The sequence below is a fragment of the Meles meles genome, chromosome 21 (genome assembly GCF_922984935.1).
Source record: "Meles meles chromosome 21, mMelMel3.1 paternal haplotype, whole genome shotgun sequence".
Lineage (NCBI taxonomy): Eukaryota > Metazoa > Chordata > Mammalia > Carnivora > Mustelidae > Meles > Meles meles.
In genome coordinates this window covers 12,260,881-12,288,662 of record NC_060086.1, presented here as the reverse complement: position 1 = coordinate 12,288,662, position 27,782 = coordinate 12,260,881, and the positions used below count along the sequence as shown (strand labels likewise).

Below are 27,782 nucleotides of genomic sequence, written 5' to 3'. Positions count from 1 at the left end.
GGATTTCCAACCAGCCAGAGAAGACCAGGAGAGAACGAAGTTATTTTCAAAGACACAAGGGCTGAGAAACAGATTACCACACACTTCTGTCTCGGGAAGCTCTTGGAGGTGGTGAAGATGAAGCAAACTGAAAAGGAGTTGGGGCACCGGGCTGGCTCAGTTGATCAAGTGTGTGACTCCCATCCTCAGGGTCGTGAGTTCGAGCCGCCCACCGGCCATGGGGTTACACTCAACGCAACACATCAGGCAGTGGTGGCCCGAGGATTCTGAGACTTAGGAAAATGAAAATCAGTGAGATACGTAACACAAGCCGACATCTTGAGAGATTTCGCCTGCAGATGGAGGTTCACTTGAATCATGAAGCGCACAGGAAATGAAGCAAATCAAGTACAAATGATCCTGACAAAAACCAAGAAGTTGTGCAGCCAAATTCTGTTATTCCAGGACTGAGCCGGGAATATTTACACGGTCACAGACACTAAATAGCGACACCCAACCCAAATCATTCTCTTGAGGAGTATCTGTGGTAACAGCTGAAAATGAGAAATGCACCCAGCAATCAAGTGATTTAACCTGACCCCCCAGGAGGGGAGGGGCTGGAGACCGAATCAGATAAACTGCCAATTAGTGAGTGGGACTGTGCAACAAAGCCTGAGGGCTAAAACCCCAAAATGGGGGGTGGGGGGGGTGCAGCTTGCAGGTGGGTGAGCAGGTGGATTTGGGGAGGGGGCTCCTGGAGAAGATGTGGAGGCTCCATACCCCTCCCCCATACCTGGCCCTAGGCAGCTCTTCCTTCCATCCGCTGTTCACATCCTATCCTTTCATAACAAACTAGTGATCTAGTAGGTAAAAACAAAAACAAAAAACACAAGCATATGGAGAGAACAAAGATGAGTTAAAAGGACTCAAACTGGTTGCCTTTTAGAAAGGGTGGGAAGGGAGAAGGCTGCTGTTTTTGTAGCAAGCCTTTAGAACTCCATGGTCTTTAAACTGCGTATCTTTAAAAAATACTAAAAAATAAAGCAATCTTCAGGTTAATAAAAAGGATGATTTAGAAAGTTGATTCTAATATGACAAGTTCATAGTACAGTTTCAGGCTCTAGAAAGGATCTTAATTAATTAGATCGATTAGAAAATCAGCCTCCTCCTTATCTCCCAACAAACATGTGCCTCTTCAGCCCTGAGCTCTGGCCTGAGCTGTGCGCACACACCCCAGTGTGGACGTCTCTGTCTCCCCAGCAGCCGACAGGTGCACAACGCAGCATGCCCCCGCACCAGTGCCTGCAGACTCCTCCAGCTCCTCCCCGTCCCCAAGAAAAACAAGCGCTAGGAGTGAAGGTTTCCCGTGGCCCAAGATTTTTAGGTGAGACAAGGAACACATACCCCACGTTGTTCAAGCTCTCAAGAATTCAAGTATTACAGTCATATGATTCAAGGATTTATTAAGTCATACATGCAAAACATACTGCTAATTGCATTAGCAAAAGATCAATGTAAAAACACCACGATTCTGCAACTGTCAATTTAAAAAATGTTGTTCTAGTGGTTGAGAGGTCCAACCTTGGATTCTTGCCAGCGGGTAAGCTGTACAGAACTTGGATTAGCACGAGCATGGGCTCACGGAACCCCACAGACCCGAGGGGACGTGGTCAGGCAGAGCGAGAGGTGTGTGTCCAGGGGGGTGAGGCAGAAGGGAGGGCCAGCGTTAGTCAGGGTACAGTACTGGTGATCTGGCAAGACAGTGATGTTAAGAAAGTTCATAGTTTAGGAATATCTAAAATATTCAAAAACTAAAGCTGCAACACATGATTTTTACACCTGGTTACTAGAAAACTAAGGAAAGCGCTTATTAGCTCTGAATAAAGTAACAAGGAAACAGGAATGCACTTTTACTAATCTACAAAAAAAATTTCTAATGCATTATCAGAAAGATTTTATAATACAAAGAGGCATATTGCTCTTAAGAAGGGGTTCTATAAGAAAAGCGCTAAGTGAGCAACTATGGGAACGACCAGTTCAAAGATGAATTAAATGCCCAATTTCAGGAGGGATGGCAGGTCTAAGAAAAAAGGAAAAGTTTAAAACACTTAGTGATAATACCAACCTTTCTTCATCTTTTACTACACTGGACAGAAATTAACCTTTAATGTTTTTACCCGTGACACTTTTACTCAGTTTAATTAGGACACGTACAATGTAGTGTAAATTAACCTCTGTATTTTGTCAAAATACTGTCTTCATTCTTTGATCGCACCACGTGCTGCGCCCCCCCGGCCCGGGCACCCGCAGCTGGAGTGGACACTTGGCCCAGGGGACGTGGGAGGAAGAGCTCTGTTCAAAATCTCAGCAAAAGCGAATACACTAACTTTTTTAAAAAAAGTCTCACTACAAAATCTAAGAGGGACCCGAAGAGTTGAGTCACTACACTCCCTGCACGAGGACTTACAGTACAGTGTTAGCGGGTGGCGCGGAGTCAGAGGCGGCGGGGCGGCAGCCTGGGAGGCTGGGCCGCTCTCCTACCACAAACGAGCGCGCGTCTGCGGGTGCAAACCGGGGCGCCGGCTCTCCTGAGAGACACAGGTCTGGAGCCGGTTAGTGCTTAGTGTTCTCAGCACAACAGCGCGACTTAGTTCACAAGGTATTTTGGCAACTCTTAATCTGAGCAAGAATAGGGGCTTTTGAAAAATAAGGCTTTTAAGAAAGCTTGCCATTTTAGGGCTAAATTTTAATATAATGTGAAAGTTTGAACTCTTACACTTTAAACAAACAAAACCTAAAAATTACTGATTGGTTCAAAATGGTTTTATGGAAAAACTAATCTGTAACAAAAACTTGGCATTGAGTGCGAAGGCTCCACCGTTTTTGAGCAAAGCGTACAAAGGTTCCGAGGGGGACCGGGCGGGGGTGGGGGAGCAGGCGGACATTTACAACAGCAGGCATTTTCTCTTCCTCTTCTTGACGGGAGGGGGGCAGAGAACCGCTCGGATGGCTTCGTCAAACACTGTCTTGAGGCCTCGCTGCGTGAGCGCTGAGCACTCCAGGTATTTTACCGCACCTGCCGAGAAACACAGCCTCGTACCGCCACGGGGCCACGGCCCGCCACGCGTGCACCCGCCCTTCGAGCCACCACGAGGGCAGGGAGCGGCTCCCCAGGCCCTGCCTCCTGCAGAGCGACACCTGACCTGCGCCCCCGCTCTTGAAGGCTCACCCCGAGGGCCCTGCCTGGCTGGCTCCCCAGCAGACAACGGAGCTGGAGTCGGAAAGACTCGCGCTCTCCTTGCCCACACTGGACTCCCATCTCTGCCACAGAAATAAAGGCACGGACAAAGCAGATATGACAACACAGATTTCCTACCGATCTCCTTAGCCATGGCCAGACCCTGCGGGTAGGTGATGGGAGTCAGCTTCTTTTCCTTCAGCTTCTCGATCGTGTCTTTGTCGTCCCTGAGATCAAGTTTAGTCCCCACCAAGATGATGGGGGTGTTGGGGCAGTGGTGTCGCACTTCAGGGTACCACTAAAAGCGAGAGAGGAAAAAAAAGTCACGACACGCTCCCTCCCTAATGAGCATCCTCCGCCTAAATTCCACTTCCACGAGCGCCAAACTGTGTCAGCCCCCCTGCCCTCCAGCCCCGCTCATGCCCTTGCAATACCTTCCGGAACCACGGGCCCACCTATCGGCATTCGGTTAGCAAGCTGGGTGCCCAAGACCGACGAGCCTACAGAAGAGGCTCTGCTCACCAACAAGAGCCAGGGGAGAAGGGAAGTGCCCCCTCCCAAAACAACGATCTATTTGGCAAATGAGTCAAGTTCTTAGATCATCTCCGAGAATCCTTCCTACTCAGCGAAGAGTCAACTGGGTGGAGGTCTAGGGTCTGCCACCCTGACCCCCACTGAACATGTCCCTGACCCCCACTGGAGGACATCCTGCCCCATCAAGTTTTACTATAGGGAGTATGTGAGATCCAGGAGGGCAAAGCATGGTCACCGTTCTTATTAGATGACCCCACCAGACGGGACTCCAAAGTGCTCATTATTTTAACTAGGCACACAGCATTTCTCAATCAGACCCTGAAACTTTAGGGCTCTACATAATAAAGTCAGAATTATAAGATCAATTTAAATAATTAAAACTCCTATCACTAAACAGTATTTTTGCCTCCTGAGAATGGAATGACATTATGAACCAAAATGTTTCTCTAAAACATCCCCACTTACCTTTGCTCGAACATTTTCAAATGATGCAGGACTCACAAGAGAAAAGCAAATTAAGAATACATCCTATAAAAAGGAAATAGGGAGGCGTTTAGAAATGGTCTTACAATGACGAATGCACTTTGCTTTGTAAATGCTGTTGGGAATCAATCATGAGACAAAACGCGTATTATGTACCAGCAGCTTGTGTCTAAAGCTTACTCCCCGGTTTCCCCTTCAATTCTTTCAGAAGGCTCCCAAAGCGGAGCCAGCACACAAAGCAGCCACTTACTTGTGAGAGGAGGGGAGAAGATTTACTGGAATGTGCTAGAATTTACTGAATCCAGGGAGGCCTCAAACCAGACCCCCGAGAGGCTTCTTTAACATCATTCCCAACTCCCACTGGAAACTTAGTGGCCCTATTTATGTACCGGGACAAAACCAAGTGTCAAGATACCACTCTGATATTTCTGTAAAATGTGGTCTCAGTTTATCAAAAAACAGTCTATTTTAAAACCATTTATCACTGGCATGCTTTTCAGTAAGCTCCCCATGTGCATGTTCAATAACGTTTAGTTACCACTGGGCTGCTATTAAACCTCTTCCTTAAGAACTGCCCCCAGAGGGGCACCTGGGTGGCTCAGTGGGTTAAAGCCTCTGCCTTCGGCTCAGGTCATGATCCCAGGGTCCGGGGATCGAGCCCCACATCGGGTTCTCTGCTCGGTGGGGAGCCTGCTTCCTCCTCTCTATGTCTGCCTGCCTCTCTGCCTACTTGTAATCTGTCTGTTAAATAAAATTAAAAAAAAAAAAAAAAAAAACTGCCCCAGAGTCCCTGGCACAAAGTGGGGCGCGGCTGGTGGCTCTGTGAGCACACCCCCCCGTGCAGGACACTCTAGCCCGTGAGAGGCGTCTTCCTGGCTGGTGGCTCCTCGAGCCCAAGCACAGTCTCTGGAGGACTTGCAGGCGGGGCCGTTGCGGCTGAAGCAGAGATTCAAAGGAAAGGTCAGTGCTGAGGAAGTGCCTGGAAGAATTTCTGACTGACTAAGCCATACGTCATTCTGTACTGTGTAAAAAGTCGAATTTAAATATTTACCTGTATTTAAAATTGCCTAAGAGTTCCTAAAATGCTAGGTTTTTAAGACATTTTCCTGGAAAAAGGCCACTATGCTGCTTTGTGAAATGTACCCAGTTCCCAAGCTAACACTTGCAATCATCCCGCTGGTATCTCGTACCTGGAAACGGAGAGAAACATCCCACACAACAGCTTTTTATAAATGACATTTTAAAAACGCTAGCGCATGCACCAGCTTGTCCAAGAATCACCGCGGCATCTGGGCACCTGATTACATCATTTCCAAGCGAGGTTGAGTTAGCTCACCAGCACCACAGCCATGCCCCAGACAGGCCCGCTGCACCGGGACACCAAAGCGGGGGGAGCCCCCGGCAGCCACGGTTAGTCCCACGCTGGCTCAAGCACGCGCTCCGGGGTCGGGGGGAGCCTCCACGTCTCCATCTCCAACCCGCCCGGAGAGCTCCTGCTTTCCCTCGGCGGGAGGGGAGCAAGCAGTTCACAAACCGCTTTATTTCAAGCTAGTAGGTAAACTGTCTTGCTCTACTGAAAGCACATTTCGTCAAGCAAAACCCAACCTTGAGTGAATTAAATACAGAACACTCAAGGAATGTGAGGCTCAATAGGAAATCCTGAGAAAACTAAGTGAAACGAGAGAACAGATAAAGCTTGAAACTGAGGTCGACTGAAAGTTTTACATACGGCAATCGGCTTGTCTTTGCCCCTGGACGTTATATCCTTACCATACGTTTCTGCAACCTAGTAATGCATGAGAACTTTGTTTCAGTTTAGTAAAAAGTGAGGAAAATAAAAGTTAATATAATCCATTATTTTTCCATCAGAATTCTGTCTCAACCCTCCCGAAAGATCTGAAAGCAGATGATTATCCGACACCTATGATGCCAAATACAAACACTCCACCGAACCCTGTGAAGGTCAACGATGGTGGAGACACCAGGTCAGGCAAATCCTGGGGGGACTGGGGGGAGCCACTCTTCTCTACCCCCGGCCGCACACAGAGGGCTCCCTGTCCAGAAGCTACAACACACCTGAGGAAGCACACGAGTCACGGCCAGTCATGAAATGTTAACTAAGGCATGTCCGTGGGCCGCGGCCAGCACTCCCTAGCAACAGGCACACTTGGCAAAGACCTCCGCCCAAGCTCTGAGACATAAGCCCAGCCGAAGCCACCGCAAACAGGAAAAGCACCTGTCTGTAAAAACAGGCCTCTGAGAGGAAAGGTGCCCCAGAAGCACAGCCAGGTATGAGAGCTGGAAGGCCTCAAGTCTCCCGTACAGAAATGCTGGTCCTCTCATCATCCCCCGAATGCTGGGGGGATGGTTTGAGTTTGGGGTCCTGCATTGCTGGAGTGAACAGCACTGCCACACTGGGACCTTTCCTGCCCCCCCAACCCTCCCACCTCTCTGGACAGGACCGTCCAGTAGGGACAGCATTTCTAGTGTTTACCACAGTGCTTTCAATTCACTCCTTTGTTCCAGCAAAAATTGACAGACTTGCTCTTCAAGCAACATAGAAACCTGCAGTTCTTTTAAGAGACAGACGGACAAGAGAACTGCTTTAATTTCATCTCACTCAAGCTTCTCTGATCTACAATTCTGAAAATATTAAAGTTGTTGTAACTATCCGGGTTTCACCTACAGCTGCTTTTGAAGATGTGTGCCCCCGAGGCCTTGACATGACGCCAAATCTTTGCGACAGAGACTCATGGGCACTGGCCACGGAAATGCAGCTTCAGTTCAAAATATCCTCCAACCACATCTGTTCTGCCCCTTTCAATTTTTAAGAACATCTTTTTTGATGAAAATACACGCTTTGCATCCCACATTTAACATTGTACCATCTGCCTGTTCCTTTCTCCTCCTTCCCCCACACAAAATATGGCTTTGAAAAATACTTCTAGGGGCGCCGGGGTGGCTCAGTCAGTGAAGCATCTGACTTTCAGTTTTGACTCCGATCGTGATCTCAGGGTCGTGGGATCAAGCCCTGCATCAGGCTCCCCATTGCCTACTTAGGATTCTCTCTCCCTCTGCCCCTCCCCATCCTCTAAAACAAACCAAACAAAAAAATAAATAAAAATAAATAACTTCTAATAAATAAATTAAAAATAAATAAAATGGGCTTCTGACACTTATCTCTTCCAGCAGCAATTCCTTCCAACCTTTAAGTTCTAACCCAGCACCCCGCAGAGTCCATGCAGCTCGCTATTTACGCCTGTCCTGGAGCCTCTTCATTCCGCCTGAGCTGTCCTGCGTCACAGGCTCACCTTTCCTCCGGCTGAAACGCCGCCTTCCCTGTGCTGGCAGGACACTCCTAACCACACAGGCTCCCACCGTGCCTGGAGAGACTTTATCACCACTCCCCCTCGCTGGTCTGACCACCACCTCCCCCTCGTGTGTGGAGGGCAACCGCAAGAGCCGGGTCAGCTCATGGCAGAGTGGCAGTGGGCGGACTCTGGGACGGCTTGCCTCTCCCAGCTCCGAATGCACCAGCCAGCACTGCTCTCTCCTCTCCTTTCTTCCAAAGGCCTTCCAACCTGGTTTTACTTCCAGGCTTGGAACGTTTTTCACGACAGACATTCTACGAACCGGGAAAAGGAGCGGGATACACACAAGGCAAAGACACGGTGCCTGTGGCATCCATGGGGAGCGGCTAAGAAAACAAGCACCACAGAGAGGGGCAGCCCGACCCCTGGGAGGCAGCGTGGTGTGCAGCTCGGCTGTGGCAAGCTCCTGTGGGATGGGAAAATCTCCCAGGATGCTGAGGTCAGACAAGGTCCCTACTGACCAGGCTGAAATGAGACCAAAAGTGAAGAAATAAAGAGAAGACCACAGTCTTGTCTGAACACAGATAAAGGTCACTGTGCAAACTGCAGAAACACCAAACATCCCCTCTCCCAGCCCACAAGCCCACGTTGGCACCAGTCACAGCTCCGGCCCCACTTCATCCCCACCTTCTGGAGATGGATTAGAGTGCCCTAAAACTACCCTGCTTCCCGCCAGCACCTCATGCAGAGCAAGCCCTGCCTCCTCAAGCCCGCACGGGAATCATGCACCCCAGAGCCTCCAAGGTGTGTGTCTAGCTAGGGACAGAGGGGCAAACCCCATCTGGTTTAGCCACAGGTGCGTTCCTAGTAAATTTTGGCTGGAGGACACAGATCTGGTAACAGCCAACTTAACAAAGTAGAAAGCCATTTGAAAATCAAAGCAGCCAAGCTAAATGCTATTGCTTTCCTTCTGACCAATGTCCAGCAGTCTAGCCCTTCTCAGGCTGAGCTCAGCCAGAAGACAAGAGGCCCAGCGTGTCAGCGGCCAGCGGTCCGGTGGGGCAACGTGAACTTCTGAGACCCTCACAGAGCTCAGATTGTGACTCTGGCCATTCACACAGGTTCCCATTCACACCACTAAATCCAGGAACAAGAAGGCAAATACGGTGGGGCTGGACACGATGCACAGCGCTGGGCCTGAGCACTGCACGGACCACACTGCAATGGGGAGCAGGCCACGGAAGGTGCGGGTGCAGAACTCAAGGTATTTTCAAAAAGAGAGTATAAAGGTAACTTGAGAAAAACAGAACTGTGAAGGACAGTTTCTACTCCATCTTTCAGAGAATGAAGTAGAAACTGATGCCTTACACAGATCCCACTTCGCTCCCTGGAGCCAGCCCACAAACAAGGACAGCAGCGGTAAATGACCACAGGAAACAGGACGTCAGTTTCGGGGTCACGAAGCCCTAAGGAGAGGGGAGATCTGGGTAAGCAGTCGCCCATGGGCCCTTCGGGGTCCAGTCAGGGAAGAGCCACAAAAACGGGCCTGCAGACCAGAGTCAACAACCGGAGACCAAGTTCAGTTGGTGCCAAGTTTATAGGGGGCCACCAGGCCTATCCCCCAGGAGCCAAGATAACCCTCTCATCCCCAAAGGAGTCCAGCAGGCACGTCTTTAACTTCCAGATCGCTGCTCTCCCCTCTTTGCTCTAAGCACCACAACACCCCCTGTGCTGGCGTGTGGTGCGTTATACCGTGTGGGAGGCACCTGAGCAAGAACCATGCCTTACCCCCTTTTACACGTCCAAGTGTCTGACAGGAAAATAGCACCACACAGATGGGGCATAAATAGTTTAGAAGTCCTGCCCCAGAAGGACCACGCCCCATCCCCTTGGCTGTCAGGCCTCATACCTTGCGGCTTGCTTCGGTCTGTTATTGGACCTACTGTTCTCTCCGTAGAGAGTGGGAATCTGGCCAAGTCACCTTTGACTTACTGTGAGTGACTCCCTCAGAGAAAAAGGCCGCACCCTGCCGGGACCCCTTGAGTCACAGGAGGTGGTTCTCATTTCTCAGAAAAGACACCCCGCCCTTCCAGATGTATCCAGTGGGCTGGAGACTCCTACTCTACCAGTCAACAGGTTGGCAAATCTACTGAAAATCCGGAATTAACAAGCACCCGTTGGGGTTAGAATAGTTTCGGAAACACACTGAAGAACAAGCCATTTGGTGATTACAAGCTGCTTTTTAAAACTTCATCACAATAAGTAAGTAAATAAATAAATAATAAAGCTTCCTCGCAGGTCATTTTTAGCTGGAGATTAACTGAGATACCACTCACTCAGTCCTCCCATTTTATAGTTCTGGTCTTTGTCTGGACCACTACTGTAACTCAGCTAAGGGACAATCACAAAAATCCACAGCTTAGAGAGATTGTATCCGGCAATTCCTCCAGGAGGAAATAAATACAAAAGACGATGACTACTGCATAGAAAAGCTGTTTTCAAAAGCTTAAAACTAAAGCAGGGGGGAGGGGCCCCTGGGTGGCTTAGTCCATTTAGGGTCCTGAGCACTCGACTCTTGATTTTGGCTCAGGTTGTGATCTCAGGGTCATGAGACTGAGCCCCACACAGGGCCTCTGCTCTCAGTGGGGCGTCTGCTTGAAGATTCTCTCTGCCCTGCAAATGGCATCCGCCATTTGTGCACACCCAACTAAGTTTAGGGGCACCTGGGTGGCTTGGTTGTCTCTGACTTTTGGTTTTGGCTCAGCTCGTGCTCTCAGGTCCTGAGATTGAGCCCTACATCGGGCTCTGCTGAGTGCAGAGTCTCCTTGGGATTCTATCTCTCCCTCTGCCTTCCCCTGCTCTCACCCTTTCTCTCTCTCAAATGAATAAATCTAAAAAATAAAAAATAAGTCTAAGACAATCATTACCAAATAGGAAGTTAAGTTTAAGAAAAAAAATGGGGGTAGACTGGAAATGATTGGTTGTTTTCACCCACGCTACACCCCCCCCAAGACCGTGACGGTCAAATCCACCCAAGGGTCAACGCCTGCTTTCTCCAGGATGCCTCCTTGCCCCTGACTCTCTGGTCCTCCCGGCTTGCTGAGAGCATGTACAGCAACTTCCATTCACTGGGCCCCGTCCACGCTGACCTGAAGAGCTCTCCAGATCTGCGGCTCTTCACAGCACCTCCATTGCGGTGTCTGTGATGTGCCTGGACTGTTCTGGGTGCTTTACACAGAACGCTCATCTAATCCCATGAGGAAACAGCTCATGACTAGGACCGTGTAGAAACCTGCCAGGGTCACAGAGCTGGGAGGCAAGAGCAGGGGACTTCAACTCGAGGAATTCGCTCCGCTGCCTCTAGCGTGCAGTGCACTCCTTCGGCCGCTGAGTCCCCTGAGTCTCTTTAAAAGTCTTTACTGCTAAAATGATAATAAACATGTAACAAGATAAGCAAATGGTACAAATAAGACAAGTGCTTATTTTAAGAAAAGGGCTTCTAAGGGTACTTTCACCAGCTATGGACCTGACTCGCTTTGGTATATACATCGTTAATTGTCTAGAATGGAAGCAAAGCTAATCTCGAAGTTTTTCTGACTGGACACAGTGGACATATTTTTACAAAACTGAAGATTTAGACACTGGGCACCTGGGTGGCTCAGCTGGTTAAGCGACTGCCTTCAGCTCAGGTCATGATCCCGGAGTCCCAGGATCGAGTCTCCCATCGGGCTCCCAGCTCTACAGGGAGTCTGCTTCTCCCTCTGACATTCTCCCCTCTCGTGCTCTCTCTCACTGTCTCTCTCTCAAATAAATACATAAAATCTTTAAAAAAAATTTTTTTTTTTGAAGATTTTATTTATTTGATACAGAGAGAGGTCACAAGTAGGCAGAGAGGCAGGGAGAGAGGCAGGCAGAGAGGGAGGGGGAAGCAGGCTCTCCGCTGAGCAGGGAGCCCGATGTGGGGCTCGATCCCAGGACACTGCAATCATGACCTGAGCCAAAGGCAGCCGCTTAACCAACTGAGCCACCCAGGTGCCCTAATACATAAAATCTTTAAGAAAAAAAGATGATTTAGGTACTAAAGCCATAGAAAGATGAGCATATGTTTTATAGAAAAGTTATATTAATCCCAAAGACAAGTCATTAACTTGATTTTTAAAAGCTCCGTGGTACCAAACTGCCACAAAACAAACTGACCTTGCAACTAATTCCTACTGAAACCGGTTTGCAAGAATAACACAGGACCTATTTCATACAGTGGTCCTGAAACTGAGATGAGAGCAGGTAAACGCTCGGTAACCGGTAATGCTAAAAAGGAAACAGACAAATCCTTGGTCTGCATCTAGGACATTCAACTACTGAACTTAACCGTGCTACTACTTAATACGCCCAAAAGATGGCAGTACGGCTGGCCCTTGAACAACGCAGGAGGGTAGGGGCACTGCCGCGCGCCCCTCCACAGTCAAAAACTCCGGGTATTATTCTGACTCCCTGAAAACTTTTTAATAAAACACCTGCTGTTGACTGAAGTCTTACTGACAAAGTGACCAGTCCATTAATAAATGTTCTGCACGTTATGTGTAAAACCCACCACATTCCTACACTAAAGTAAGCCAGAGAGAATGTTACTAAGAAAATCCTGAGGAGGAAATATACTCACAGTACTGTAATGTATTTATGGAAAAAAGTCCTGGTCTGAGTGGACCTCTGCAGATTAAACCCGCGTGTTCAAGCACCGACTGTGTAAGCAAACCCACAAGTGATTTGCAACTACAGTCAAAATTATACATTCAGAAGGACGCATTAAAAATCAGTCGTGATCCTTACTGTTTGCGGATAGGATAAGGGACGTAATCGGTCATAATCTTCTTGTCCAGCTGTATCCCATAAGCCCAAGTTCACTGGTTTTCCATCTACCATAACATTCGCAGAGTAGTTGTCAAAGCTGCAGAGGGGAGAAAACACGGTCAGTCCACAGCCCCAGAACGTTAGGCACAGGTTGGGGTCTTGAGTTACTGTTGTGGGGAGGGTCCCAGAGGTTTGCCAGGGCCAGGAGTGGCCTGGAGGCTGCCAGGCCAGCAGATGTACTAGCCCACATGCACGAGGAGCTAAGAAGTTGAGGGGAAACGGGCTGTGGTGTAAGGAGAAAAACACGCACCTGGAGAAACGCCCGAGAAACAACGGACAAGCTATTCCATTTAACTAGAACAAGTTACTGTCAGCAATAGAAAACCTTTGCTTTTAATAAAGAGAACATTAAGATTTTTCTCCTCCCGAAATGCCTGGGTGGCTCAGTCTTTGGCTTATTTAAATTCAAACTGGTTAAGTGTCTGCCTTTGGCTCAGGTCATGTTCTCCGGGTCCTGGGATGGAGCCTTGCTCCATCAGACTCCCTGCTCAGTGGGAAGTCTGCTTCTCCCTCTGCCCCTTCCCCTGCCTGTGCTCTCTCTGTCCAATAAAAATAAACAGGTAATTAGTTAATTAAAAAAAAAAGAAAAAAGAAAAGCAAGAAAGCAAGCAAGCAAGAAAAAAAGCATTTTTCTCCCCAGGAAGAAAGAAAGTATAAAATTAGGCCCTCTTTCAAACCCACTTGTTGACTTTTTCATGTACATATTAGACTCATCTTCAACAAGATGCCACACCACAGAGCCACACCACAGTGCTTCCAGAACACCCGCACTGAGTGCAGGGTGATGATCAGTCAAGGCCTGGTCATCTAGGCCTGCAACCAAAGTGCCATGGTAACACAAAACAAATGTGATTTGAAAAGCTCTAGTGTAACGTTTCCAGAGGGAATGCACCAAATTACACACATACTTCAATTAACTTGAAGTTGCTACGCAAAAAGCAGTTAATGATAAGAGACAACCCAGAAAAGCCTGTCTGACAGGCGGAAAATAAAGTGGACATTAAAAAAAGGGGGCAGGGGGTGCTCACCTGGGTGCTCAGTTGGTTAAGTGTCTGCCTTCAGCTCAGGTCATGATCCTGGGGGTCCTGCGATTGAGCCCCATGTTGGGCTCTGCTCAGATTCCCTGCTCAGCAGAGAATCTGCTTCTCCCTCCACCCCGAACCCCCACTCATGCCACAGCTCTCTCTCAATTCAGAATTCATTTTCGTATACTCTCAACACTAAACCTAGGGTCTAGCTACACTGCAACAGCAAAATCAAGGTCTGAGTAAGCCTCCAATGTGGCTTACAGAACAGAATGACAACTAGATTTCATGAAGAAAAAGCCTCATGTCTTGCAATTCTGCTTCCAGGAGAAAAGGAAAAATTATTTAATAAACTGTATTCAATAAACAAATAATAAATAACTATTCAATAAATAACAGAATCAGATGCCTGCCTCCCACTACATTTAAAAAAAAAAATTCTAAATGAATTCAAACTTTAGCCACAAAAATCTAGAAAACCTACTAGAGAATATTTTTGCATCACTTAAGTAGGAATGTTTTTTTTTCCCCTTAAAGATTTTGTTTATTTGACAGAGAGAGGGATCACATGTAGACACAGAGGCAGGCAGAGAGAGAGGGGGGAAGCAGGCTCCCCGCTGAGCAGAGAGCCCTATGCAGGGCTCAATCCCAGGACCCTGAGACCAGGACCTGAACCGAAGGCAGAGGCTTAACTCACTGAGCCACCCAGGCGCCCCAGGAATAGTCTTCATAAGACAGACCTAAAACTCCATGAAGGTGGAAAGGCATGTTCACATAAAAACGCCAAACTTGGGGCGCCTGGGTGGCTCAGTGGGTTAAAGCCTCTGCCTTCGGCTCAGGTCATGATCCCAGGGTTCTGGGATCGAGCCCCGCATCGGGCTCTCTGCTCCGCAGGGAGCCTGCTTCCTCCTCTCTCTCTCTGCCTGCCTCTCTGCCTACTTGTAATTTCTGTCTTTCAAATAAATAAATAAAATCTTAAAAAAAAAAAAACACGCCAAACTTTCGGGCGCCTGGGTGGCTCAGTGGTTTAGGCTGCTGCCTTCGGCTCAGGTCATGATCTCAGGGTCCTGGGATCGAGTCCCGCATTGGGCTCTCTGCTTGGCAGGGAGCCTGCTTCCCTCTCGCTCTCTCTGCCTGCCTCTCTGCCTACTTGTGATCTCTCTCTGTCAAATGAATGGATGGAATCTTTAAAAAAAAAAAAAAAAACGCGCCAAACTTTCTTTATGGCAAAGGGCCCCATATAATGAAGTTCAAAGACAAATGAGACAGAGAGATTCATATTTCCTATGTACAAAAGTTCCATCAGTTAGAATAAATTTCGGTGCAAAAACAAGCAAAGGATTTCCGCAGGCCATTCACAGAAGATTGCAAATGGACAGCAAACATTCACAGGACCTTAAACTCACTGGTGATCAGAAATGCAAATGAGAAGGTAACTTTTTCAACACCTGTTGCCCACAGTCCAAGTTGAGGGGGACACTTTAGTCACAGCTGGTCCAAGTGACAGCCTTTTGGCAGCAATTGGGTAGTATCTATCAAAAATTTAAACAACCATTCCCTTTTGACTCGGCACAGTTCCACTTCTAAAAATCAATCACAGGTGCACAAAAACATGTGCACTGATGTTTAACACAGCAAATAAAAAAAATTTAAAAAGACAGAGAGAGAGAGAGGGAGAGACACCTAACCCACCTAACGACCAGTGCTGACAGCACCAGTGGTGTCACCAGGTATCGCAGTTCAAAGTCACTGATAACAGGTAACGACTTAGCTCTACGTTAAGTGTAGATCAGGAAAGTCCCTGCCATAAAACCAGAACATGCACAGTTACCATCCCGCCTCTAGGAAACTCTGGAGACCTCCGCAGAATATGTGTTGTGCTCGAGGAGGTCAACACAGGTGGGACCCGCACTGTTTCCTCTCCACCAGGATGGCAGGCGTCCAGACAGAGCTGACACCCTGGCTGCAGGGCGATACATTATGAGGCTTGGCTATGGGGACTCCCTATAACCCTATCATCAGAAAAGGACTTTTCCAACCCCACCCAATTCTGTTGCCAAGACGGAATAAGCAGCTCAGTAGCCAATTCTGTCCTCCCATAACCGCCAACACACAACCAAGGTTTCAATTCCACAGCATGGTAACTCAACAGTGACCTGCAGCCATCTGATTCCTTGCAGAAAAGGCCAACTGCAGGGTAACAGCATATTTCATGTTCCAGTTCCTTGATCCTTCACACACAGAGCCCAGAGAGCCAAATTTATCTAAAACTCTTACATTATCCAGTCTTCATACATCAGCTAGTTAACTCTGTTTCCTGAATGTCTAAAAACCAATTAAGAAAGCTATGTGTTGGGACGCCTGGGTGGCTCAGTCAGTTAAGCTGCTGCCTTCAGCTCGGGTCATGATCTCGGAATCCTGGGATCGAGTCCCACGCCGGGCTCCTTGCTCGGAGGGGAGCCTGCTTCTCTCTCCGCCTCTGCCTGCTGCTCTGCCTGCTTGTGTGTGCACATGCGCGCGCTCTCTGACAAATAAATAAAATCTTAAAGAAAAAAAAAGCTGTGTTTCGTCACAATGCAAAAACTTTACATTACGTATTGTTTTTTTTAAGATTTTATTTATTTGTCAGAGAGAGAGAGGGAGATCACAAGCAGGCAGAGCAGCAGGCAGAGGCAGAGAGAGAAGCAGTCTCCCCGCTGAGCAAGGAGCCTGATATGGGACTCGATCCCAGGACCCTGGGATCATGACCTGAGCCGAAGGCAGCAGCTTAACCAACTGAGCGACCCAGGTGTCCCTATATTACGTATTTTTAAAAAGCCCAAATACATACCTTATAATTAGACTTAGGTAAATGTTTGGACAGAAAATTAATCAGATCTGTTCATGTGCAAATTAAGAATGCCTTTATAGCCAAACGATGGTCAAAGGAAAAAAAAACCATCACAGACAAGTTAATTCCCAGTTTAACTCCATACTTACACAGTGGGGATGTATTCTCCAGGAAATGCATTGGTTGTGTAACTGATCAGTAGGCAAGTTTTACCAACAGCTCTAGAGAGAGAGAAAAAAATGGTGTTAAGTTTCTTAGTCAACATGAATGTAATCCTTTCATTACTGTTAAACTTATAGAAAAATCAAGGAGTATACACCAAGTACTTAGCATTAAACAGTTTCCATATAATCTTTTACTTAACACTACACATTTTTATCCTGAAATTTATAATAAACTCAAATTTCTCAAAAAGGAGCCTTCGTGTTCTGTTTACAAGTATGGCATGAACATTCATGGTCAGAAACAGCTGTTCAATAAGCCCAGGTTGAACAGGAACAAGATTTTTAAACTGAAAGTCTCTCCTGTGAACATCTGTACCAGTCTTCCATCCAAGATTCTTCAATTCTATCCTCAAATCATTGTGATGAATACTAATACACAAACACAGCCTTCCTCTACAACTTCCACTTGGTTGCTAAGTAATGTATCTTGCAGCCTCAGAGTGGTAGCTCAAACCCACCACCTTTGAAAGCCTTCACTCTGGCATCAGTAATGACTGTTCTCTTAACAGAGTGCTTAGTCACTGACTACCACACACACAACTGTGAACCACAAAGAGCCACACAGAATTCACTCTAATTCATCCGTATTCATTTACCACCTCCCCAACCCCCATCCTCACATATCACCATAAGCTTTTAAAGCAACTAACACAATATATTCCAGACATATTAATGGCTCAAGGATGCTGGCATAAACTTCCAAACAGATGCAAAGAGGAGAAAGTAGAAAAGAATCATGTAGAATCCTCCAGAGACAGAAGGGCCTCCTGCACAATCGGTAGTGGGTATAGTGTACCATCAGGCAGAGGTCAGAGTGTGGTTCAAAGTTTCCCAATTGCCCGAAATGTTTTTTCATGACAATATCCCCTAAAAATTAATATCACTGCACCCTTAGCCAAAAATGGTTTCCAAATCTGACACTCTCATGGTGACTTCTGACCGGCTTCTGAGAGCCTGTGTCCCTGGCTTAAGGATTCACTAAATGCTCTCCCTAAAGGAGGCCATCTCCCTGCTGTCTCCTGTCGGCTTACCAAGGTCATGCCCATCACACAATGAAGTTCTGGGCTGTAAGAATTTGTTGCTCAATCTCAACTACTACAAACTAGGATTCACCATAAAGAAGTTAAGTGCTTTTCTAGTTTCGTAGCACTCTTTTTTTTTTTTTTTTTTTTTTTTTTTTTTTTTTTTTTTAAGGATTTTATTTATTTATTTGACAGAGAGAAATTACAAGTAGGCAGAGAGGCAGGCAGAGAGAGAGGAGGAAGCAGGCTCCCTGCCGAGCAGAGAGCCCGATGCGGGACTCGATCCCAGGACCCTGAGATCACGACCTGAGCGAAGGCAGAGGCTTAACCCGCTGAGCCACCCAGGCGCCCGTTTCGTAGCACTCTTAGCTGAAGGCAAAAACCTCTCAGCTAGGACAGATGACAGGCCCATCCAGTCTTGCCAATACTTGTTTTATTCATATTATTATTAAAATAGGGCTTAAAAGTTGGAACTCCCCCACCCCCAAAGACTTCATGGAGTCAAACATTACATCATGAGGAAGTAGCTTCCAACTCTTAAAGGCTTTCTAAACAAAAATGACTCACTGGCCACAAATTTTGTTAAAAGCTTAGAATGTCAAACCTGTACGAGCAGAAGGCTGAGATCTTTCGTCCTCACCCTGGATCTGAAGCCCAGAGCCAGCTCTTTATCGGTTACTGGCTGGAATTGTTAGTAAGTTTCAACTTCCTCACACCTCAGTTTTCTCAACTATAAAAGGAATGCAAGACTACCAACTCGGTCACAAAACTCCTGAAAGCATTGATTTTATTTCAATCTACACCGACAAAGTGTACGCTATGCAAGGAAGAACAGAAGGAGCTGCTGCCAAGACCTCAGGGAATCTGTGAGGTTAAGTAAAAAAGGAAGAATGCAGTCATTGCATAAAATTACAGATGTGGTAAGTGTTACTAAAGATGCTCTGGAGGGGTGCCTGGGTGGCTCAGGTTGGTTAAGCGAATGCATTTGGCTCAGGTCATGATCCTGGAGCCTGGGGATGGAGCCCCGCTTCGGGCTCCCTGCTCCACTGAAAGGCTGTTTCTCCTCGTGCCCATGTACTTGCATGCTCGCTCTCTCCCTTTCAAATAAATAAATAAATAAAATCTTTAAAAAAAAAAAAAAAGATGCTCTGGAAATGTATGGTAAAGGGATCTAACCTAGTCTTGGAGGGCCAAAGAGGAAACTGCAATGTATACTGAAACTTAGCGAAGGAGTGGAGCCATTACAGGAGGAACATTCTAGGCAGAAGCAACAGCATTTACAGCAAGGCCTAGAAGCAGCCCAGTATACCCAAAGAACAAAGAAGGGGGAAGCAGCAAAGGAAAATATGAGGAAATTGTCATCTCTTCTTGTTAAGGGCATGGGACTTGATCCTACTTGGGAAGTCCCAGAAGATTTTTAGTTGCCAAGAAACCATTAAATTTGCATTTTTAGAAGCAGCCTCTGACTTGCAGTGTGGAAAGAGTACAGAGGAAGGAAGCTGGGACCGGAGGCAGGAAAACAAGCGTGGTGTGAACCAACAAGGGGGCTTCAGGGGGAAGAGAACTGGGCCATTTCAAGCGCTTCCTAGCCATGACGCAGAATAAGATGGCTCAGCCATGGATTGCATGTGGAAGCTGAGGGAGAAGAGTAGAGTCTAAGGAAGTCACCAGTGAACCTCTTTTCAAAATTACAAATGTTGCATAAAAATGTTACGTTAATACATATTGCCTCTTAATGTCAAAAATAAGCAGCTATAAAGGTTTTAATGGTTAATATGCCGTAGTAGCACTTCCTTTAAGAGTCTGTCCTAAATCTCTTCCATATGTATGAAGAACAAAGCCGTATTACTATAAATATGACCAACTCTGTTTTAAATACTCTAAAATTTCTTTTTCCTGCAACTTCACCTTTAGCTGAGGCATCGTCTTTTGAAAGATTTAACTGTAAAGGAACTCAAGGTACTGGCATAATCTGACATGACTGAAATTTTTTTTTTACCAATCATTACAGTATTTGCTATAAATCTAAGTTCTATAAAAATTATTAAATAATAAAATTCTGGCCCTTTTTAAGTAGGCATCACACCCAATATGAAGCCCAACATGGGGCTTGAACTCATGACCCCCAGAGATCAAGACCTGAGATCAAGCAAGAGTCTGACTCTTCACTGACTGAGTCACCCAGACGCCCCCAAATTCTGTCTTTTTAATTAAGTACATGTCCAACCTTTGATTTACTTAGTTTTTAAAAACAGATAAAAAGAAAAAGAAGATGGTTATTTACCTCCCCTTAGTGTTACTTATTCACTCCTTTTAAACACACTCCACAAACAAACTCTATAGGCCAAAGTCAACACAGGCTCCAGCAGTGAGAGCTCCGCACATGGAGAATGGAAGCCACATTTGGTCACAGCCCTAACTGATGTTGCCACAGGATCGCTGGAAGTTACGATCTGCTTTGGAGTTTCCAATTTTATATATATATACTTAACTGCTCAGTTCAACCTCTTTTTAATCTTTGAAAGCTGCCACAAAGTTAACAAATGAACATGAGTCTACTGGAACAAAGTTCACATGAGTACATTTTTTTAGCCTGTGTCTCTCCTGCTCTATCTTGTAAAAATAACCAAGATTAAAGCAAGTAACTTATGTTCCTATTATGTTCTTTGTTTTTCCTTCAGGAGAACTCTAAGGAAACTTTAAAAGTTGGGGTTAGACCTCAGTATTAACAAAATCTATAAACCAAATCTTAAGAAGCACATACAATCAATAAATCTGGAAACATGGTTAATCTTCTCATGTTAGAAAAGTAAGGGAGGGGCACCTGGCTGATCTGACTCTTGATCTCAGGGGTGTTAGTTTGAGCCTAAGCTGGGTACAGATTACTTAAAAATAAAATCTTTACCCCCCCCAAAAAAGGGAAGGGGTACAGTATAGGAAGATAAAAAATAAGAACTTTCTGCATTGCCTCACTTAAAAAAGATACATGGGGGGGATGGGAAGGGTGCCTGGGTGTCTCAGTCAGTTAAGGGCCTAACTCCTGGTTTCAGCTCAGGTCCATCTCGGGGTCATAAAATCGAAGCCCACGTCAGGCTCTGCACTAAGAGCAGGAGTCTGCTTGAGACCCTCTCCCTCACGCTTGCTCTCTCCCTAAAATAAAATAATTTTTAAGGATTTATTTATTTGACAGAGATAGAGAGCACAAGTAAGGAGAGCGGCAGGCAGAGGGAGAGAGAGAAGCAGGCTCTCTGCTGAGCAGAGAGCCAGATGCGGGGCTCCATCCCAGGACCCTGGAATCATAACCTGAGCTGAAGGCAGCGCTTAACCAACTGAGCTACCCAGGCGCCCCAAGTAAAGTCTTTTTAAAAAATAAAATAAGGGCGCCTGGGTGGCTCAGTGGTTTGGGCCGCTGCCTTCGGCTCAGGTCATGATCTCAGGGTCCTGGGATCGAGTCCCGCGTCGGGCTCTCTGCTCGGCAGGGAGCCTGCTTCCCTCTCACTCTCTCTGCCTGCCTCTCTGCCTACTTGTATCTCTCTCTGTCAAATAAATAAATAAAATCTTTAAAAAAATAAAAAATAAAAAAAAATAAAAAATAAAATAAACTTTAAAAAGATACACTTATCTTATTAACAAGACTGAAAGACCAGATTTCTCCAATCAGGAACTAAGAAGCCCATATTGCTATCTAAAGTACCTAGATCTTGGGTCATCTGGGTGGCTCAGATGGTTCAGCATCCAGCTCTTGGTTTCAGCTCAGGTCATGATCTTAGACTCTGGGCTCAGGGGCGGTCTGCTGGAGATTCTGTCTCCCTCTCCCTCTTCCCCTCCTCCCACTCCTGCCCTTGCTCTCACTCTCTGCCTCTCATCCTAAAATAAATAAAACTTTTTCAAAAAGTACCTAGATCTTAAAGATCTATTAACAGAATGTAGTGAAATGTGAATTTTATGTATTAAATACATATTCATATTTACTGCATAAATGAAAGACTCTAAATCAAAGTCCTCAATTTACTCTGTGAAATGGGGTTTGGGAACCCTCCAACAGTAGGCCTTCAGTAAATGCATAATCATGTAGAGAATAAATGCAGAAAATGCATGAACAGAATAGTTTAGTGCTACAAAACCACAAACTCTAATCTGAAATTCTGATACTCTGTCACTAACAGGGGACACCACAACCAACTTATAGAAAACCATTATCACCATCGCAGGCTTCAATAAAAATTAAAAACCTATGTAGTTTCAAAAACCCCCAAGGCTGAAGATGCTATCTCTAAAAGTTGGATTCTGAAGTGGCCTTTAGTCTTCAGATCCCTGCCTTCTAGAACCACCAAGCCTAATCCTGGAGTACTTGCTATTTGGATCTGCAGAAGATAGAGTTCAAAAACAAGAATTTTTATCTAACTACGTATCACCCCGTTCTCCTTCAATCAAATCCTCTTAAAATAAGCCACCTAGCCCCACATCAGGCTCTCTGCTCTGCAGGGAGCCTGCTTCCTCCTCTCTCTCTGCCTGCCTCTCTGCCTAGTTGTGATTTCTCTCTGTCAAATAAATAAAAAGTATTAAAAAAAAAAAAAAAAAAAAATAAGCCACCTAGGGGGCACCTGGGTGGCTCAGTGGGTTAAAGCCTCCGCTCAGGTCATGATCCCAGGGTCCTGGGATCCAGTCCCGCATAGGGCTACTTGCTCAGCGGGGAGCCTGCCTCTCTCTCCGCCTCTGCCTGCCTCTCTGCCTGCTTGTGTGCTTTCTCTCTCTCTCTGACAAATAAATAAGTAAATAAAATCTTAAAAAAAAAAAAAAAAGCGTTAAAAATAAAATCTAGGGGCACCTGGGTGGCTCAGTGGGTTAAAGTCTCTGCTTTTGGCTCAGGTCATGATCCCAGTGTCCTGCGATGGAGCCCCACATCAGGCTCTCTGCTCAGCAGGGAGCCTGCTTCCTCCTCTCTCTCTGCCTGCCTCTCTGCCTATTTGTGATCTCTGTCTGTCAAAGTAAATAAAATCTTAAAAAAAAAACAAAAACAAAACAAAAAAAAAAAAACAAAACACCTACATGGCTCAGTCAGTTACAGGTCTGCCTTCGGCTCAGGTCACGATCCCCAAGTCCTGGGAACCAGTTCCATACTGGGCTTCTGCCTTGGTGGGGAGCCTGCTTCTCCCTCTCCCTGCCACTCCCCCCTGTATGTGCTCTCTCCCTCTCTGTGTTAAATGAATAAAATCTTTAAAAAAAAAAAACAAAAAAAAAAACCTCTGATAATGGGGAAGATATGGAATAAGGAAATAGAGCAAAATATTGATTACAAAATCTAAGTGGTAGGTGTTCACTGCACAATTCTTTCAACTTTTCTGTATGTGTGAAACTTTTCATATTAAGATGTGGGAGGAAAAATATTCCTCTGATGACATGTGGTAACTGCCTTGGTAGCAGGATTCCTGATAAAACATCTCCTTTTTAGTAAGACTAAAATCACAAGAACTACCTGGTGGGTGATGCTGAGGTAAAAAAGTAGTTAAGTACTAATACATTCCATGATTAATGCAAAAGATTATAAAAAATGGCTTTAAGATTTCCAAAAATTACTGTTACTCCTCTACTGAACCCAACCTCAAACTTTTACTGGGATTATCATTTTAAGGTTAAAAAAACCCAAAAAACAAAAAACGGGGTGGGGGGGGAGTGCCTGGGTGGCTCAGTGGGTTGAGCCTCTGCCTTCGGCTCAGGTCATGATCCCAGGGTCCTGCGATGGAGCCCCACATCAGGTTCTCTGCTCTGTGGGGAGCCTGCTTCCCTCTCTCTCTCTCTGCCTGCCTCTCTGCTTACTTGTGATCTCTGTCAAATAAATAAGTAAAATCTTTAAAAAAAAAAAAAATTAAGTATAATTTTAACCACCAAGATCAGAGTCAAATAACAAACCAAATTTAGAAGCCTGTGTAGAATTCAAACACCTTTACAACAGGTCAAAAATATGGAACTCCATCCCTCGAGACAAAAATACAAAGACAATTCATGAAGCACTTAAATCCATGGTTCATACCTTCACTGATTATTCAATGGAAGTGAGTGGGGAGTAAGTGGTGTACATTCCTAAAAAGATGACATCATCGTGGAAGGTATTTTTCACACTCAACTAAAAAAAATTCCTGGACAGCAATGTCTAAATTAGACACTGGGCTGAAGAGACCACTAGCCCAATCTGGGGGAACACAGAGGGGCTTCAAGGCACTCATTCCCAGCCTTCTGGTCAACGAAAGTCAAACAACACTACTAAAAATGGTTTAGAAATATCTGAATGTGAGATGCTGTTTTAACTAAGTAAAGCTGGGAGAAAATCCTGGGGGTACAGATCCCCCAAATAACAGTGACAGACCCTGTGTTCAGGAACGACTAGCAGAATTAGGACCAACAGAAGGATATGCAGAATTGAAAAGTATCAAAATTTCATTTCATATTTTATACTCAATGCCAACTGAACTGCTACACAGGAAAAAATCCATAGAGAATATAAGTTAATTGATCCTACTTATAATACGGTTATAACATAGCTTTTAACTGTACTTACCAAGAATATATTTTAGATAAGGAAGCTTGCAATTTATGCAACTTCAATCAATTTGCCTTTATTGTTTAAACTGCCCTTAATTGCCTCAAATTCCACAGCACTAAGTTCTGTGCCCCACAAAATTTAGACCCAAATTTACAGCTATCACAATTTTTGATTAAAAGAACATTCCAGCTATATCGTCAAGCATGCTTTGTTTGGGAAAAGCAGAAAAATATTTTTGGTATAGAATATTAGGTATTTAAATTTCTGACTGAAGTCATGTTTGCTATACACAGTCCCTTATTTAAATAGAGGGGGCGCAGGGTGCCTCAGTCCGTTAAGCATCTGACTCTTGGATTTCAGCTCAGGTCCTGATCTGAGGGTCATGAATTCAAGCCCCACGCTAGGCATGGAGCCCACTTAAGAAAATAAAATTAAAATTAAAAAAGAAAGTAATAGAGGGGGTACCTGGCTAGCTCAGTGGTGGAGTGTGTGACTCGTGATCTCGGGGTCATGAGTTTAATCCCCACAGTGGATGCAAAGATTACTTAAATGAGTAAATCTTTAAGAAAATAAATAGAACTTAAATTGTTTATTCCACTTCTAACAGGGCTTAGCCCCAGTCTACATCGATGTCAAACACAGTACGAAAAAAACTGAAAACTTAGAGAATTGTGTTTTATGACTTGCACTCACTCCCCAGAGAGCCCGGCAGTGCCTCAGAGTAAGAGAAACAGCAACAGTATGAGGCTGGCTGTGGGCACTCACATAGCTGGGGCCAAGCACCTCCGAGGCAGGCAGTATCCAGCATCTTGTTTAATCTTCCCAACTTCAACTTGAGGCCCCTGTCCTGGCGGATGAGTGATATGCCCAGGGTTTCCTGATTTGAAGGAGGGATCCAGATCCCACAGTAGGCATTTAACAAGTATGTGACTAGGATAAAGAAGCTAATATGAATAGTAGAAGTCCCTAATCTGTAAGCATTAAATCTATCTGCTACGCTTATGTTTTAGTTTCAGAAATTTTCAATTAACAATATTACATACTATGCTTTGATACTAAATTGGCAGCAAGCTGACTTTTAAAAAAAAAACAGTATTATTTCACACTCTAAGCATTACTGCTTCTGCATTTTTAATTTTTAAAGGAAATTCAGTGAGAGCGTTCCTAAGACAATGTGATAGACGTTAATTCATCACACAAAAGAATCAAGCTTCATTTAAACCAATTTACTTATTTCCCTATTAAACTAATTAGCTGAATATTTTTTCCCCAAATGGAAGTAAAGCTTTCTTTTGAAGAGTTTAAAAGAAAGAAAAAAAAAAAAAAAAAAAAGAACCATACCTATTCCTAAATAGGCGAAAGTTGTCATTTTTAGCTATATACACAGAACCATTAAGTGTTAACGTTTCACACAATGATTCTGACAAATCACACAGATGGGCATCTTTTAAAAATCAGCTCAACTGTCCTTGAATCTGAATTAGCGGCAGAAACAATTTCGAATGTCTAATTTACGACCACCTAAATAAGCTAATTCACAACTTGGGAGGCAAAAAAGCCACATCGGTCCTAATGACAAGTTTCGGGAATATTCGTGAAAAGGAAGAGCCAGGCCAAAACTCTTCCTTCGACTTTACGAGACCTGAGAAATGTACCAGTTGCATCCTGAGTTTGATGAAACTGATAGTAATTCTTGGAGCTTCCTTGTTACCACTCAACACTAATCGAGCCCTGCTGAGACACACGATTTTGCTCGGATTACACTGAGATTTTTGTTTCTGTGAGAGAAAAAAAAAAAAAACTGTATAAGCCAAGTCTTGTCTTCCTCTAGGGCCTGTAACCACCACAGACAGTAATGAAAAGAAATGCCTTGAGTCACAGGGCAGCTCCGCTCAGGGAGCCTGTTCTGCTACATCCCATACCTAATGCAAGAAGCGAAAGCCAATTTTTTTTTTTTTTTAAATGACCACACCACTTTCAGAGAGAACAGTCTTAATCACACCCAGCTCCTCACAGTTAGAATCTCAAAAGTTTCTCCACGTAAACAGCAAAAATTATCACCCCCCCCAAAAAAAATGTTTTTTAAAGCGGCGAAATACAGCGAAAGATACCCCGTGGTCAATCAGTTTAGGGTCACCAAAGCAGCCCAGGCATATATTCATAAAGTCCTCTCGACCTGACCGCCGGGACACACGGAAGCGCTTAACCGGGCTCAAGAGGGTGATGTAAAAAGCCCAGAAAGGGTCATTTTTTTTTTACGAAAGGCAACTGCAAGCCCACCAATGTAGGGGCAGACGACCGAGGGTGGCGGCGCGGCTGGTGGGGTCCCCGCCCGCCGTGCAGCGGGCCCGAGAGAAGGCGGGAGGGTGGAGTTCACTTTTCCCTTCGGCCTCCGGCCGGCAACTCCCTCCCGCAGCAAAAATTTGAAAAAGAAAGAGAGAAAAAAAAAAGCCGGAACCAGGCCCGTGCCGTCTGGTCCTGCAGGGAGTGAGTGGCGGCCCGCGCCCCACGCCCCGCGCCGCTGAGGCCAGCTCCCGGCCCGCGCGAGCGAGCACGCCCGGCCCCGGCCCCGGGCCCCGGCCCCTGCCCCCGCCCGGGCTCCCGGCCCCAGCCCCGGCCCCAGCCCCGGGCCGCGCACTCACCCGTCTCCCACCACCACACACTTGATGGCCTGCATCTGGGCCGCTCGCTGGGCCGCGACGGCGGCCGGACGCTGAGGCGAGAAGCGGAGGACTCGGGGCGCGGCGGACGGGCAGGCGCGCGACTGCGGGCGGCAGGGCGCGGGGTGCCGGGGCCGCTGTCCACGCCGCCTCGCCCTCCGCCGACGGGAAGCGGGAGCCCAGCAGCGGCCACCACCCAAAGCTGGGGGAAAACTGCGGAGAAACAGGAAATGGCCGCTCCACTCACATCCGGTCTCCCCTCCCCCGCGCCGGCGCGCCGCTCCCAGGCTTCGGGGCGGGGCCGCTCCTGCCCGCGCGGCTCCCGGGCTTCCTGCTGGCTTCGGGGTCGCTCGGGAGCGCTCGGGAGGGCTCGGCTCGTGGGGCGGGGCGCGGGGGCGGGCCGGCCGCCATCTTTGTGCCACCTGGCGAAGGGCAGAAGATTAGCCTGCTTCTGTGATAGGAAGATGAGATTTTTCCAGAATATTCGAAACCTGAAACTCGAAAGAAGGAAATACCACACACTGTACGGTGTTTCAAAGATAACGTCTGTTCTTTAAGCCAAGAATGTGTTGAGATTTCTTCTCTTTCGTATGCATTTTGTTTCCAGCGCGTTGAACATTTACTAGTCCTACGCTTTGTACCAAATTCTGCAGATGATGTTCTGTTAGCAGACCATTAAGGAGCCAATATTTTGGTATACTTCCTATCTGGTTGGGTTTTTTTGTTTGTTTGTTTGTTTTTAAGTTGGCTCCATGCTCACCCTGCGGCTTGAACTCACAACCCTGAGATGGGGAGTCACATGCTCCGGGGTGGGAGCCAGCCAGATGCCCCTCTTGGTTATATATGTATGTAACGACATAGTTGGAAAAAAAAAAGAAAAAAAAAAGGAGAAATACATGAGTAGAACATTTTTTTGTTTTTTTGTTTTTCTCCCTTAAGATTTTATTTAACAGAGAGATCACAAGTAGGCAGAGAGGCAGGCAGAGAGGGGGGAAGCAGGCTCCCCGCTGAGCAGAGAGCCGGATGT

General features: G+C 46.1%; 1 protein-coding gene across 2 annotated transcripts; it reads right to left on the bottom strand.

Moving 5' to 3' along the window:
- Positions 1-1,425: 1,425 nt before the first annotated feature.
- RAC1 (Rac family small GTPase 1) lies at positions 1,426-27,076 on the bottom strand. 2 transcript variants are annotated; one of them, XM_045994013.1, is made up of 7 exons: positions 26,738-27,076; positions 16,458-16,529; positions 12,373-12,490; positions 5,964-6,020; positions 4,217-4,279; positions 3,356-3,515; positions 1,426-3,055 (listed from the first exon to the last, which is right to left on the bottom strand). In XM_045994013.1, the coding sequence occupies exons 1-7, from the start codon at positions 26,770-26,772 to the stop codon at positions 2,925-2,927; spliced, it is 636 nt and encodes a 211-aa protein (XP_045849969.1). In that variant the 5' UTR covers positions 26,773-27,076; the 3' UTR covers positions 1,426-2,924. The 2 variants fall into 2 exon arrangements, with proteins under 2 accessions (XP_045849969.1, XP_045849968.1); XM_045994012.1 differs by lacking the exon at positions 5,964-6,020.
- Between the last annotated feature and the right edge of the window lie 706 nt (positions 27,077-27,782).